The sequence below is a fragment of the Eschrichtius robustus genome, chromosome 3, assembly GCF_028021215.1.
Source record: "Eschrichtius robustus isolate mEscRob2 chromosome 3, mEscRob2.pri, whole genome shotgun sequence".
NCBI lineage: Eukaryota > Metazoa > Chordata > Mammalia > Artiodactyla > Eschrichtiidae > Eschrichtius > Eschrichtius robustus.
In genome coordinates this window covers 97,492,149-97,508,913 of record NC_090826.1, presented here as the reverse complement: position 1 = coordinate 97,508,913, position 16,765 = coordinate 97,492,149, and the positions used below count along the sequence as shown (strand labels likewise).

Genomic DNA, 16,765 nt, shown 5'->3' with positions numbered 1-16,765 from the left:
CGGGGCGCGCGCCCGCGCGGTGGGCCGGAATCCGGAGGGGACGCGGAGGGGCGGGCGCGCGCCCCGCGGGGGAGGGAGGAGGAGGGCTGAGGAGGCGTCTCTTTGGAGGAGCCCGGCGGACAGCGCCAGACCCAGACCGAGCCTCGCGGCAGCGACAGCAACAGCAACAGGCGGCGGGCTCGGCGGGAGGCGGAGGCGGCGAAGGGGCGGGGAGCGCGAGGAGGAGCGAGCCGGCCCCGCGCCGCCGCCTGTTCCCCGCCGCATGGACGAGCACCTCAGCCTCCTGCGCTCGCCGCCGCCGCCGCCCTCCGCCCGCCACCGCGCCCACCCGCCGCAGCACCCCGCGAGCGGCGGCGGCGGCGGCGGCGCCCACACGCTGGTGAACCCCGGCTACGCAGAGCCCGCCGCGGGCCCCGAGCTGCCGCCGGACATGACGGTGGTGGCCGGGGACCACCTGCTGGAGCCGGAGGCGACCGACGGCGGCGGGGACCCGCCTCAGGGCGGTTGCGGTGGCGGCGGCGGCTGCGACCGCTACGAGCCGCTGCCGCCCGCGCTGCCCGCCGCCGGCGAGCAGGACTGCTGCGGGGAGCGCGTGGTCATCAACATCTCGGGGCTGCGCTTCGAGACGCAGCTCAAGACCCTCTGCCAGTTCCCGGAGACTCTGCTGGGCGACCCCAAGCGGCGCATGAGGTACTTCGACCCGCTCCGCAATGAGTACTTCTTCGACCGCAACCGGCCCAGCTTCGACGCCATCCTCTACTACTATCAGTCCGGGGGCCGAATCCGCCGGCCGGTCAATGTGCCCATCGACATCTTCTCCGAGGAGATCCGCTTCTACCAGCTGGGCGAGGAGGCCATGGAGAAGTTCCGCGAGGACGAGGGCTTCCTGCGGGAGGAGGAGCGGCCCCTGCCCCGCCGAGATTTCCAGCGCCAGGTGTGGCTGCTCTTCGAGTACCCGGAGAGCTCCGGGCCGGCCCGGGGCATCGCCATCGTGTCCGTGCTCGTCATCCTCATCTCCATCGTCATCTTCTGCCTGGAGACGCTGCCCGAGTTCCGCGATGAGAAGTACTACACCGCCTCGCCGTCGCAGGAGCTGTTCGAGACGGCCAGCAACAGCACGTCGGGGGGCCCCGCGGGAGCCTCCAGCTTCTCGGATCCCTTCTTCGTGGTGGAGACTCTGTGCATCATCTGGTTCTCCTTTGAGCTGCTGGTGCGGTTCTTCGCTTGCCCCAGCAAAGCCACCTTCTCGCGAAATATCATGAACCTGATAGACATTGTGGCCATCATCCCTTATTTCATCACTCTGGGCACCGAGCTGGCTGAGCGACAAGGCAATGGACAGCAAGCCATGTCCCTGGCCATCCTGAGGGTCATCCGCCTGGTGAGGGTCTTCCGCATCTTCAAGCTCTCCCGCCACTCCAAGGGGCTGCAGATCCTGGGGCAGACGCTGAAGGCTTCCATGCGGGAGTTGGGGCTGCTCATCTTCTTCCTCTTTATTGGGGTCATCCTTTTCTCCAGCGCGGTCTATTTTGCGGAGGCAGACGACCCCACTTCAGGTTTTAGCAGTATCCCTGATGCCTTCTGGTGGGCTGTGGTAACCATGACGACAGTAGGTTACGGTGACATGCACCCAGTGACCATAGGGGGCAAGATTGTGGGGTCACTCTGTGCCATCGCTGGTGTCTTGACCATTGCTTTACCAGTCCCTGTGATTGTTTCCAACTTCAATTACTTCTACCACCGGGAGACAGAAGGGGAAGAGCAAGCCCAGTACTTGCACGTGGGAAGTTGCCAGCACCTCTCCCCTTCAGCCGAGGAGCTCCGGAAAGCGAGGAGTAACTCGACTCTAAGTAAGTCGGAGTATATGGTGATCGAAGAGGGGGGTATGAACCATAGCGCTTTCCCCCAGACCCCCTTCAAAACGGGCAATTCCACGGCCACCTGCACCACGAACAATAATCCCAACTCCTGTGTCAACATCAAAAAGATATTTACCGATGTTTAATATATGAAACAAGTGACATGCTGTGCCCAGTATTGTGTAGAACGTGCCCCCTTGGTCTGTGTATGCCCTTGTTTTATACATTTCCAGACCATTCATCAAGGAAAGGACATGAAGAAGTGGAAAGCACACTTCATTCTCCCTCTCCCTACTGCTTCATACTGAAACAGGTGTCTGTTTTGCAAGTGGGCTGCATTCTCTCAGCTCTCCTTTTTTTTTCTCTCCCTCTCTTAATATTTCAAACAACAAACTTACTTTAAACTTGATTTTTAGCACATGCTCTGTTAAAAAAAAAAAAAGACAAAAAAAGAAAACCAAACAAAAAAACTGTATATCCTGGAAGGAAATGAAACTAAAGAACGGAGTAACTGTCTAACCTCAGAATCGAAAGGCAGCTGTTTCTTTACTAAGTAAAGCAGGCACATACTTAAAGGATGCTTCGGTTTGATGGACCCGTCAACATTATTGAATATTTAGTTCAATTGCCAACACTGTGGATATGTGGATGAAAAGTCTATTTAGAACAATGACTTGTAAACCCACCGTAAGTTTATTTGTTTTCAACTGGAATTTCTATTTGGAAGCCCCCCTCCCGGAATTTTAAGGATCTCTACAACTTTGAACTAAGGGAAATGCCCAAGATGTCCCGATCTGACTAATTAGTTTAACTCTTTGGGGCTTGTTAAGCATTTTGAAAGTATTAGGCTAAGAGATTCCTATGAAATTCTGTATGCATTCCAGCTAACATCTATCAAAGTCTAGAAACAGATGTTTTCAGTGCTGCTGAGAGAAACAAAAAAATTTCCTAATGCATCTGGGAGATAAGCTTCTGCAGTATCACAAGAAGATTAAAGTGGCAGACACTCCTTCCAGCAGAAGTTACTAATTCGGACCTGACTGATGCAGTTCCCATAGCAACACATGTTTCCCGGGAAACCCGAAAAAGGTTGTCATGGCATCTCTTGCTCTCTAGCCCCACCCCCTAGCCCCTGCTGTTTCCACAGTAACCTTTCCAGATGGTTCCTACTTACATGATTTCACAAGGAAAACCACTGTTTGAATAAACCGCACAAGTAAAGTCTGAGAATCCAAAGTGGTGAGATGAATCACAAAATGCATATTTTTACTACAGAAAATCACTGATGTCATCCCATATTGACTGAATTGAAAAGGAAAATATCGTCATTGGAATGTTAAATATACACAACAATAAGCCATGATTTGAATGAAATGCCAGTAATTAGGCAATCATTTTAAAAGATGCTTCTCTACTGTTTTCTTTTCCCAAGAAGTTTCAAGCCAACAAATGAAGTTAAAAAGCAGATGTCAAAGTGTTCTGCACATAAGCAAGTGAAAGATTCAATCAATATACCTGAAACCTTACTACAAGGGACCTTCAGACTTCCTCTTTAAAAACATTATCCAGATCCCACAACAACAGTGTCGCCATCACAGCCCTTGAAAAACTAAATATACTTGAAAAATATAAAGGATGCACGCTTTTAACTGAGGGAATTGCAGACAATCAATAAGAAGGAGGAACAGGAAGTAACCAAACCTTGGGGAAGTACTTGCAAGTTTCAGCCATGTGCCAGGGATGGCCAGAAGACAGCATCAGGTGAGCACTGTGGGAGCTACTGAGAACACTCTCTTTTTCCACAGGGAACCAGGGGGATGCCATTCATATCTAGATTTGTGCTAACTTGCAAAATCAATAGTTTTATATTCATTATATGCTAGGTGCCTTTTAAAGATCATTTATAACACCTTTTCTGTTTGATGTCCAGGTTGCCAACTATTCTTTGGTTTCCATTGTTTATTGCAAAAAAGTGGGTAAAAAGTCATTTCTCTTCAGAATAACCTTCACCCAAATTGAGCTGAAAATGATTCCATTCCTTTTACTAACCTCCTTGGCTTCTGAACAACCTGTTTCCCCTGAAAAATGGATAAAAGGCAGACCTGCTGTTAGATTATTGGTCTGATTTCATTTACATAATTATTTAGTAGTGTGCAGTTGTACAGTTCTTCAAAACAAAGATGGTTAAAATTGCAATAAGGGTAACATTTTATTTTAACATATTCATTTTATTGAATATACATTATATAAAGTATAAATTATACATTACCCACAATTGCTTTTTGGTTTGATAGGTTTGACTATTTTATCCTAGAGTAACACTATTTTCAAAGCTCATAAAACATTTTCAAGTAGTCAGAAGCCTACTTACTTTATTATTTGTGCATTTGAGAGAGTGAAAAATAATGATTACGACTATATGAGGGGGAAGAGGAGGAAAAGACCAAAAAAACCCAAAAAAACAGAAGCAGGAAATCTGTGTACCTGGTCATAGAGTCATTGTTCTTATATATGGTCTTCAAAATAGAACTCCTTTATCTAGTTTCCTTTGCTACTTGTTTGAGCCTTTAACATTGATCCACCTTTTGACCAAACTTTTGGTATTCTTAATGACCAGAAATTGTTTTAGGACCCATTTTAGTGGTGATATGTAGATACACTCTAGTAATTACATAAGAATAATTTTTTATCTGTTCTTAAAAGATGTTAGCATAAAGATGAACAAAGTGCAGTAACAGTTTTATTCACAGTTATTCAGAAGATGTAGAAACCCTGATTAGTTCTATAAGTAAATTATGGTTGTGCCATAATTTTTGGAATTGTATGGTTTTTAAATAACAGTAATACAAAGGAGACTTTTTTTTAACCCAGAAAAATATGACTTTTGAGTCATAACTTTGAGGTAGTATTATTCCTTCTGGTCGCCATATTGTAAGCTCCTTGAAGGTTATAGTTTCTGTACAGGTCTTGACAAAGTTTTGGATTCTAGTGCCGAGCACCAAATGTAGCACCTTGTTTGTATTCAATACATTTGATGAGTGAATGGCTATTATCTTACATTGGTGTTATTTTCAGGCTTTTAATGAAGTGATTTAAAGCATAAGTTCTGCAGTCATATTGCCAGGGTTTGAATACTGTATGACCTTGAGCAAATTACTTAATCTCTCTGTGCTTCAGTTTCCTTATTTGTAAAATGAGGATAATAAATAGTACCTCATAGGGTTGTTGTGTTACCCTCATAGGGTAAATATTAATGCAGGTACATTGCATCAGAGATTTTGCCAAGAGATTACATTACATTATTTGCTAAGAGATTACATTATGATTGTGATCATTACAGGCGTTGTATAATTAATATCAAGCCTTGTGAATGGCATGAAATACATCAATAATCAGTGTCTTCCTATTTACTTTCTATAATAACAATAATAATTACGATTTGTTAAGGGTCAATCATGTCCAGGACACCTCTCAACTCAGCAAGGTAAGTGGTATTAACCCCATTTTAGGAGGGTAAAAAATAGATGGTTAAAGCTAAGTGATTTCCCTAAGACTTCACAGCTAGCAAGAGATCCAGCATGATTTAAAGCTAGGTCATTGTGGCCCCAAAACCCATGTTCCCTTTATTGAGTGACTTGAAAGAGATTGAGAAAATAAATTTCTTATGCTTTTAGGTTTGACTTCAGCCCATGTTACTAATTAATGAATTCATGTAAAGAACATATTTCCAGAAACGTAATTCATTCAGCGTACTGAAAAATTAACCCTTTTTTAACCATCAGATATTTTTAACCATAGGGACCAAATACGGTATTTAAAGCAGATGAAGAGACTGACTTTTCTAGTAACAAAAAATTATTTTCTTACACGATTGATTTATCTGGATTTAATATTATAGTACTCAGAAAGTATAATTAGTCTTGGTAGTGATACCTGCTAGGACAATGGATATTTTTCAGTTTTAAGATTAATTTCCTATTTTCATGTGTTTTAATCTACAAGAGATGATAGTATTGATATTATGCAGACTGTTATTTTTCCATCTTCTCATGCTTAGGTTACTGAAGAACCATGCCAGAAAATAGTATAAACATTTTGACTCTCCCTTATTAAGAAGGGGGAAATTACTTAGAACAAAAGCATGGAAAGCAGAAGGAGGTTGCCATTTCATTGAAATTTGTGACATTATTGCCTTACCTAACCACTCCATGAATCTTTAAGAGCAACTGTGCTTAAAAAAAAAATAGAATATAATTGTGACCCACATAATAGTTGTAGCCCCTTCCCTAAGGTCCTAAGGCATTTAAAAGATGAAAATGGGTAGTGAATTGGGCTTAGAGCAGAATGCTAATGAGTCTAAGTTTACACATGCTACTTAGCTTTGTCAAACCACAGACTTCACTGAGCTCAATTGCTTGTCTTGGATGTTGAAAGGTATACGTATGTCTGTGTGTACAAGAGATTCATGGGAGGAGGTGTGATTGGATCAATGCACATCTGTCAAAACCCTGGGAAAATGTATATACCCTATAGCTGGTGAATCCAGAGATAAAAACAATAACATTGCTATTATTTTATTTCTTATGTATTGTTTTAAACTGATATTATAGCAAATTTAAATACCCACCAACTAAGGTGACATAATCACAAATGTCTACACATGAGAGGAGTGTTATATCCGTTATTTCTCAACTTTGAAATAAAATTTTGGGATTGAAATTTTAAATATACAGTATGAAGAAATTGAAAGCTGTGGTTCATATACATAAAACTTATTGTTTACCTCTTTGGTATATAACATACTCAAGTAATTGCTTTGCTGATCATATATAAATCGGATATATATAATATATACCAATAGTCTATTCCTTTGAGAACCATAACTGTAATTTACTGACTTCTCAATACATTTAAAATGTCAACATTTTCTACAGTAGTTACAAGTTCTTCCCACCTCTTCAGCTGTGAATAGAAGTGATAGCCCCTCCCACTAAGAAATGCAAAGAAACACATGTGCCCCTGAGTCTGAAGACTTACAGAAACACTGTGAGATAGAGATGAGCAGCATAAGAATGGGGAGGAGGATATTGAGGGATTGCATTTTAGGGCGGGGTTTCTTCCTTCTGTTTTGTATTTGGCCTTTTAAACTAAGGAGGATAAAACTATTGCTTTTATACTACTAATTTCCTACATTTTGTTTAGTAATTTTATACATAAATGAAATCACTTGTTTTTTATAACCTGCTGAAAGTGGTTGATAATCTTTGAGAGAAGGCAAATCAGAGAAGACAGGAAGAAGGGAAGCCATGCAGAACCCAAACCTTACCATTGTTACTCAGCCCCCAACCTCCTGCCAGAAAACGGCCATTGCCACAGAGTATACAGGATAATAGTATTCTTTAAGTTATTCAGACAGGTTAGAAAGTTTTCAAATATTTGTCTTTGTTTTCAGTGATGCTATGAACTAATTTTGTCTTTGACATTGTAAAGAAAAAACATTACAAAAAAACATTTTCATGTTTTTTCTCTCTCTTTTTTTCTTTTTTTTGGTACTGGATGTGTTTTTTCTTACAATTCAGATTTTGCACCATTAAACCATCAAATGCATTAAAGAAGAGATCTGGAAAAGAGGCTTCCTCATTTTCTTGGGAGCCATTTTATTATTGTTACAATCTAAATAGTGCAGAATAGGAACTCTCGCTTGAAAAGTAGATCCTGGGATTCTGATTGTTAGTAAGATAACATTTAAATGAACAAAAAATCATGTTTCATCCTATGTGAAGAATGTTAGGAATAAACCTGTGCATGCAGGGCTCTGACTTTGCAGATCCAGGGATCATAGCCCCCAGCATGGTGATAGGGAATGGAGAGGAGCTTTCTCTCTTCCGATGAGCCCCCAACCTCACCCTCACCCTCACCCCTCCCTTGAGAGCACAAAGGCTCTGGGGAATCTCTGTGGAGTTCCCTACCAACTCCTTAGAATGAAAATCAGCGTTGTGCCTACGTTATAGGTCAGTCAGCACTGCTGTTTCACTTGTTTTCCATTAAGTTTATTTTAAACTCTTTTTCTTTAAGAATCCTAAGGTTCTTATTTTTTTGCATTTAAACATGTTCCTTAAGTTAAAGCCTTTAATTTAATTTGGAAGAGAAGCCAGTGGGGTTAATTTATTACACACACACACACACACACACACACACACTCACATACACTTCACCTCTTCCTAAGTTATTCCCTATCCTAAGATGTATTTACTTGTTGTCTGTAGATCTAAACAGTCTAATGCTTTTTCTGAAAATTAGTGAATTTCTGGAATATTTGCTTTCATTCATATGTGCAGCATAAACATTTACAAATCATTTTTATTGTTTAAAGCCTTGCTTAAAAGGCAGTTTTATTATATCTATTAATGTAGTAATATGTATTAGATTCAAAAAGTAGTAAATACATTCAGTCTATCACTGAGTTTTGTCATTTCACCTCCTAAGTATATCTAAAAAGAATCCACTTTTCTAGATCACTACCACTACCAGGGTCCACACTCCTATCACCTCTATGCTGGATAAGTGTGAAGGTCTCTTAACTGGCCTTCGCACATTTCCTGTGGCCAACCTGACCCTTTCTCCACCTGCTAGCCAGAATGATCTTTTCGAGACTCAATCTGATTATATCACCTGCCGCTGCTTAAAATTCTTTCAAGGTCTTTTCCTGTTCTTTGAGTCTATTAGGATAGAGACCCAAAGGCCTAACATAGCCTTCATGGCCCCATAGGATCTGGCTCAGCCCTCATGTCTAGCCTTATCCTATACCTGTGCTCCTTCCCTCATTCTGCTGTACTCCAGCAACCTGATCTTCTTCCAGTTACAGAATAAGCTCCCTTTTTAAGAATGGGGATCTTTGCAAATGTTCCCACTACTGGCCCCTTCCTCCCCTCCTCATCTCATTCACTTCTATTTTTACTTCAGTACTTCCTCCAAGATATCTCTCATGACTCTGGTTTAATCAGTTCCTCTATTATGGTATATCTCATCAAATTTAAGTGCTTTTGATTATTAGAACCACCATTATTTTATATGCCTTTAAAAACAAAGAAAAACTGCCAATTATACGGGAAAGTACCAGTGATTTTAAGGTACATCCTAATTTCACAGATGCTCAAATCTAAAAAAGTATATCTTAGAATGAGTTCAATATAGTATGTTGTCTTGACATAGCTGTAATTTTACATTAACTTGTGTTGTATAATTAATGTCTGTTTCCTCTGTGAGAGTGGGGACTGTATCTCTCTTTGTTCACCGTTGAATCCCTTCCCATTCTCTCTGGAATCTGTTCAGGCTTTCACCCCTACCACTTCACCAAAAGTGTACTTTTCAGGGTCAGTGGTGACCTCCTATAGCTATACCCAGGGCCATTTCTCAATAATCATTTCATTTGACCTATCAGAAGCATTTGGCACTGTAGAATACATTCCCACTTCTGGGAAGAAATTTTTCATTTAACTTCCAGGATACCACACTCTGGATTTTCTTCCTATCTCTCTGACCTTTCCTTCTCAAACTGTTTTACTGGTTCTTCCTCATCTCTCCCGGGTCTTCATGTTGGAGAACCCCATGCTCCATGACTTAGTCCTTAGACCTCTTTTCTTTCTGCATTCAGTCTTATTCTCATAGCTTTAGATGATCTATATGTAAATTTATATCTCCCACTTGGACCCCTCTCCCGAACTCCGGATTGAATTTCCGACTGTCTCCTTGACATCTCCACTTGCACAGCTAATGTCTATCTCCAACTTAATATATCCCAAACTGAGCTTCCTTCTCCTCCCCCACCCCCCGCCGTCAAGCCCATGACTCCTGACTTCTTCCCCATCTCAGTTACTGGCAACTTCAATTTTCCAGTTGCTCAAGCTAAAATCCTTCGAATTGTCTTTCTCTCTTTCTCTTACACCCCTTATCCAATGTTTGCAAATCCTGTTGGCTCCACTTTTTAACTGTTTCCAGAGTCTTACCGCTTCTGCTACCATCCAAGCCATCGTTATCTCTCATCTGGATTTTTACAGATGATTTTCTACCCTCCTGACTGGCCCCCTTCCTCCTATCCTTTCCCCTGCCTGAGTCTATTTTCAATGTAGCGGCCAGAGTATTCCTTTTAAAATACTTGTCAGATCATGTTACTTCTTTGTGGCAAAACCCCCATTTGGCTCCCCGTTTCACACAGAGTATAAACTAAAGACCTTACAGTGGCCTACAAGGCCCTACCTCACCTAGCCCCCGTTACCCTTCTGATCTTCTTTCTGATTCCTCTTCAGGTTCATCCTTAACTGCAGCTGCACTGGCCTCCTTGCTCTTCCTCAAATACACCAGGCGTGCTCTATTCAGGTCTCTGTACTTCTTGTTCTCCTGCCTGGAAGGCTGTAGCATCTGCTCTCTGCACGGCTCATTCTTTCACCTCCTTAGGTGTCACTGTCTCAGTGGAGCCTCTCCTGGCTGCTCTGTTTAAAATTGTCACCCCTGCAGGACTCCCTATACCTTCCTCTGATCTATTTTCTCCTCTAAAATATTAGACATTGCACTTACTCTGTTTATTGTTGTCTTCCCTTCTCTTCCATGAGAACAAAGACTTTTGTCTGTTCTTTGGTACTGTATCCTCCAAGGCCTAGAATATTACCTGGAATAAGGTTAGTGCTTAATAAGTATTTATTTGAGGGAGTGATGAGAAGAAGGGAATATAGCATTCCAGTTTGAGCATTTTTAAACTACAAACAAAATTTTCGTGTTGTGTATCTATGCTTCATTTTACCACTGTGAGGCTTGCACTCCTCACCATGCTCTTTTGGATAAAATTCCTGGTAATTGGTTAACTGGAGAAGGCTTCCATTTGGCAAAACGCGCTCCAGCAGGGGCGTGTTAAATATAACATTATATGTGATGTCACTCCTAATCGCCAAGGGTATCTGGAAGTCAGAATGCCTCACAGAGACGGTGTCTCCTACCTAATAGCTAATAGAATGCCATTTATAAATGATATTCAGTGTATACTTGTTGACTGATTGACTCAAGTAGTACAGACAGCAAAAATCAGAACAAGCAAGTAATATACCCAGGAACTTACCTATCTAGCAGACATTCTAAGAAACTTCCCTGTAAGTTCAGTCTTGGTTTCAGTTAATAGTGAGTCCTTAAACACCCTTGGGGTCTTCAGGGCTATGGAAGCTGATTGAATAAATTATTAGAGACCTCATCAATGAATCACGTTTAAGAATTATATTACTGTACGTAAGGCCTGACTGGATAAAATTATTTCTTTTACAATATAACCTAATTTTTCACGTAGTTGTCAAGTTGTGTGGTAGGATCACAAAAATCGGCTATTTTAAAAAGTGATTTGTTCATGTATGAAAGAAGATCCACCCATGAGAAATAAGGGTGGATTCTTAGAATGACTGTTATAATGGCAAAACTTAAGCTGCTTCTAAATAAAATAAGATGGAAGGTGAGAGGCAGTCCAGTAGCATATGTTGGTATTGGGAGATTCCTAGCAGCCTGGAAAAGCCAAAGTGTAATATGGAATTACTGAAACTAATTAAAACATTGATATAAATGAGTACTGCAGATATTGCCATGATTTTAGGCAATATGATAACAAATGCACTTTCCTCTGCTGTAGGAAATGGGGATTCTCCTGATGTGAATAGCCAGGAACTTTCCCCACACCACTTCTGAATTTTCTCCTTTCCCTGGATTTCTCAGGCAGACCAGACCAGAGATTCACCTGGGTGTTGCCTCTGCACATGCAGTGGCACAATTTCCTTACCAGATACGTCACCAAATTAATCAAAGCTAATGCATGTCTGCATATGCTTGAGATTACATCTGTAGACCAGTAGAACTTAGAAACTCTTTCATCTTCTATCACTTTGTACAATTAAGGCCACATAGGACAGAGATCATTTCTCTCTTCTGAGGACACATTGTTAGGACTTTTTAAGGAAATGACACAGACTAGAGAATTGAAAATGAATAATTTTCATTTACTTTTTTGTTTGTTTTCTGGTTTTGGGTAAAGAATTGTAACATTGTTTACTTTTATTATTTAACTCAATATGGGTTTTTCCGGATATTCTATTGTAACCTGGTATAGCCAAGGTATTAGATATTTAAGAGGCAGCCTCACATGCCATTACATTTTATATTTACCTCAGGTAAGACTACAGGACAAAACAAAATACCTGGTGTATTTGAGGAAGAGCAATGTGTATTTGAGGAATTCACTAATCTATTACTTTTATAAGAAATTGTAATTAAAATCAGTTAAACAAGAGTGACTATATGTGAGATTTCAAAATGTAGTAAGTGATTAAAAACCATAGAGAGAAGTAATTTCTCCAAGTAAGAACTGTGTCTGAGTTGCCTTATACCTAGATTCTGTAAACTTTTTACCTGCAAACATTTTAACTCATTTTGAAAGGTCAATTTATATTGCTATAAATTATATTACTATAAATTACTAAATTATAAATATATTACTATAAATTTATAGCTATGTGAATTGAGGAGATTTATTTTTAGTAGACCTAAATACTGCTTAAAGTAGTATTGCTTACACCTCACAGCTCATTTTTGCATGACTTTCAGATTTTTGACAAAGCTCACATCTTGGCACATTACCAGTTTTAATTACTGCGTGAGTTTAAACTTTTTCTGCTCCCCAAGAGTACATAATTTCCAAGAGGACAATCAGAGAATTATACATAATTTAGCAAGAACTCTTTCTAGTCCTTGGGGCTAATTCATGACCGTTTAGCTGGTAGAATTTGTAGAAGTTGTTGATGTGCAGCCAACTGCAAGTTATTTAGTAGATGTCAAAGTATAGACACACGAGGACAAGGTTCCCATAACCCCGTGTTACAGAATGACCTCAGCTTTTTCCTCATCAGACACGAGTTAGCGAGGCTAACAGGTAACCTGGGTATCTGTACCTCTTTCATTTAGGCCTGGGTAGAGGTATCAATTACTTTTTCACAGACTTGATAGCTATTGAAATTTGACTATTCTTATCCTTTTTTCTTGCTTTATATGTTAGAATATTTATTGGTCAAATATTGATATCCTCAATTATAAGTCACCGTTATACTTCGTTTCTCTCTTCTGTAATTTCGATACTTAAATCAATGTTCATTTTTCTAAGCCCTTCAACGCATTTCTTAGCCACTAATATAAACAATATGATTACCATCTAAATATCACTTTTGTTTTTTGTTTTGTTTCTGTTGAATTGCAACTCCCCCTACACCTACTACAGTCTATTAGGATGCCAAGCTGTAGCAGACTTAATAATCCCAAGAGCCTTGAAGCAGGTATTGACACATGAAGTTAAAGAAAGCCCCAGCCCCTTATATAAAAAAGGTGCATCAAGAAAAGAATAGCTTAATAGAACCATCTCAAGGTAACCAAAGCTGCAGTAGCATTGAGCAGAAGCTAGGCACTGAGGAAATAAAAAGGTTATCATATCATTCATGTTACTTGTGAGTTCTTATAATTAGTTGTCATCAATAGCTAGTAGACTACTGTAATTTTAAAACTTTCATAATGAACATTAAGTGTACTATGATGCAAGAATGTACTCTTGCTTTTTGACTAAAGACCAGGGTTAAGAAGAAGTTACTTCTTTCATGAAGGATGAGCAAGTATAATCCAGGCCAAAAAGGAAGACTTTTCACTAGATAATTTCCCAGAATAGTACGTGTACACCATGTAGTTTAGTGAGTGAATGATTCTTGCATGAAAAGCACACTCAAATTCCAGATGGCCATCATTAGGCATTTACAACTGGTTTTGAGACACCTGCTAAGACCAGGAGTATATATGGGAAACAGTCTGCTCTATGTATTATGATGGATTATATTCACATATTGAAACCTGAAGCTGGGTGTAGGATTTTCTGTTTTTGTATGTATAAGTATCACAATTAGTAAATCTCTAGAGTACATAAACCTAATTTTTATATATTCATTCATTCATTCAACATATGTTTACTGAGTAGCTCCTATGTGTAGACACTGTACAAAATAATAGGGATTTATTCATTCACTGAGCATATAAAGTGTCTACTGTGTGCCAGACACCATTCTATATTCTGAATGTAGCAGAGAACAAGACAGTTGTGCTGCTTTATGCTATTTTTAAGAAACACTTTATTATCCTTATTTCCAGATGATTTTTTTGTAGTTGGGGAGAGGAAAGCAATACACTTGAACTTTTATTTCTTGGTTCTCCACAGACCTTGGTTAAGTGGTTATTGTTATCTTAATTTTTTATTCCCTAAAGTGGTATATAACTGTACAGAGTTCATATTTTAAAGGATCAATAGATTTGAAAGTTATTTGTAATGACAGGATAATCTGTCATTACAGATTATCTGTAGTTCTAGGTACTACATCTGTAGTACCTAGAACATGATTGTCAAAATACTCATTTTGAGACTGTTTCTCTCTCTCCTTTTTTTTTCCTCTCCATAACACTTATCTGAGCATGGGATTTCTATTCACTTCAAAGGAGTTCTCATCTTAGATTACCACAGTGGGATGTACAGCCAGAAAAGAAACAACACCTTGAAAATACACTGAGAAAATTGATACATGTACTTTTCTAAAAATCAGTAGACACTCAGTAACTTTCAGATGGTTCTAAAAATGAAGATAAATTTTCCTATTCCAAAAACAATCACAATGGTTTAGACTACATTTGGAGTTCATTATTAATAAGGGGGAAAAAGTTCATAATTTCAGCATACTCTGAAACTGTTTCTGACTTACCAATTAAAAGCCCTCAATATGTGGTTAATGCATTTAGAAAATTAAGTTGCTCAAACTTCTCAAGGTAACAGTAAAAAAAAAATAAAGTTTGGAAAAGTGTAATGAGTAGAATATTTAATATTGACCTAAAGTCTACAATTTTTTAAAAACTAAATATACAGTAAATTATTGTGTTTACTCTGTCCAACAGATACCTGAAGAGCCCCACATAAAGAACAGTAGAGCTGCACTGACCAGTAGGATGCTCTTTTTAAATTGCTTAGATCAAGAATACAGTGTTGGTTATATTGCTGATGGACGGTGATCTGTCTGCCAGCACATGCTTTTGTTTCAGTTGACGTTAAATAACATGTCTCTAAGAAATGCTTCATATACGAGAAACAGCTCTGAACCTGGAGGATTCTCTTCAAATTGTGTGCAATATAAAAGATATTGACCAATAAATAAAGAAGAACATTAAAAATATTAAAGTATCATTTCAACCTTTTGACATTTTGATGGTATTTAATCATCCAAAAACTAATCAGTACTGCTAATAAAGAAAACCTAAATGTTTGTTTCTAACAAGGCAACTAATTACACTGTTTTCTTCTTTCATTTAATTACTGGACTATGTTTAATCATGATGTATATTAATGTTATCTTCTCTGTTCTGAGTTATGTGCAACTTTATTTGTGAAAGTGTGTTTTGTACCAAAGCCTCTCATACATAAATTAGCCCATTTATACGTAAATAAGCGAAGTCTACACTGTGCCCAGATGAATGGTATTAAAGACAGACTTGCCTAAAAGAAATGTGCCTTGCTTGATTAAACATTCTTTTATTTTTTGATTCAAAATGATAGATTTGCAAATTAGTCTTGTAGGTAGGTTTTAGCTGAGCTTAGCTTTAAAAAATATAGTAGTACTTATTATATGTTTAAGTTGTCTATCTTAACTAAAATTTTAACATTTAGTTATACCTTTCAACAGTTCATATATAATATACTCATTTAATTTAGTTTTCATGCGATGTTTGGTGTGGTGAGACAAAGCACATTCTTAAAGATATATATAATATTTCATCTAATGTTTTAAGAATTTCTTTAAAAATTGTATCTGTAAAAGGTTTCTTGACTCATTTTCTATTTTTATATTCTTTTAGAAATAGAACTTTTTTCAGTTAAAAAGAAAAGCAAAGTTTTATTTGTAAAAGAGATTTAGGAGATCATGAAAATGATTTCCCATTTGGGGACATTTCACTTCTGTGCCATTATTAATGTATTTACTGTGACATTTCAGCAGAATGGTAGCTATTTGCATATTATTTAATAAGCCTTATGGAAAGTTAAACTGTGAACATTTAATATAAAGAAGACTTTTCATTTCCATATTTCATTTTCAAAATATACCTGAACAAATGTGTAAAACTCCAATCTCCTGTTATTTAACTGCATAACAATGCTAAGTTATAATACGAGTACTTATAGAATTTCAATTACTATCAAAATATTGTTGTAGGAAAGCCAAAATTATAACACTTTTTGATGTCCTGTAGAAGGAAATGCAGGTGATGAATTTCACTGTTATCAGTAACTGAAACAATCTTATACCTACTAGCAGCGAAACAGACAGGAGATACAATCCAGGTAACTTTCTTTGAGGCAACGTCTACAATGGATTTTGCACAATCTGCTGGTAAGTTCTCTGGCCAAAACTTTGAGACCAGATCACTCTAGGAAAAAATGAAATTAAAAATATGACAACTGTCTCAGATTTGAGCTATGTGAACCTCCAATCTGGATAATTTGTGATTAAAGTGAAAATATAGCCACCACAGTGTTTTTGTTCTGTGTTAGCCTGTGTAGTAGAGACACTGGCCCAGAGAATAGTCCATTTCCAGCCACCTTAATAGTCATAACTGATGATCACAGCCTGGTCACATCAGCTATTGGGATGATTGAAACAAACCAAACAACTGTCCTAATAGGAGGTCTTAGACATGCAGATGTTTTAGTAAGGATCAGTAGGTGTTACCAAAATAGACACAAGAGCTACCTTTATAAAATACCAATGACACAACCTTAAGCATTATAGTATGTTTAATATCATATC

At 39.0% G+C, this 16,765-nt stretch overlaps 1 protein-coding gene across 1 annotated transcript; it reads left to right on the top strand.

The window, feature by feature from the left end:
* Positions 1-262: 262 nt before the first annotated feature.
* On the top strand, positions 263-15,083 carry KCNA3 (potassium voltage-gated channel subfamily A member 3). The gene is made up of 2 exons (XM_068538122.1): positions 263-3,620; positions 14,862-15,083. Exon 1 carries the CDS (start codon positions 263-265, stop codon positions 2,003-2,005), a length of 1,743 nt encoding a protein of 580 aa, XP_068394223.1. The 3' UTR covers positions 2,006-3,620; positions 14,862-15,083.
* Positions 15,084-16,765: the final 1,682 nt, after the last annotated feature.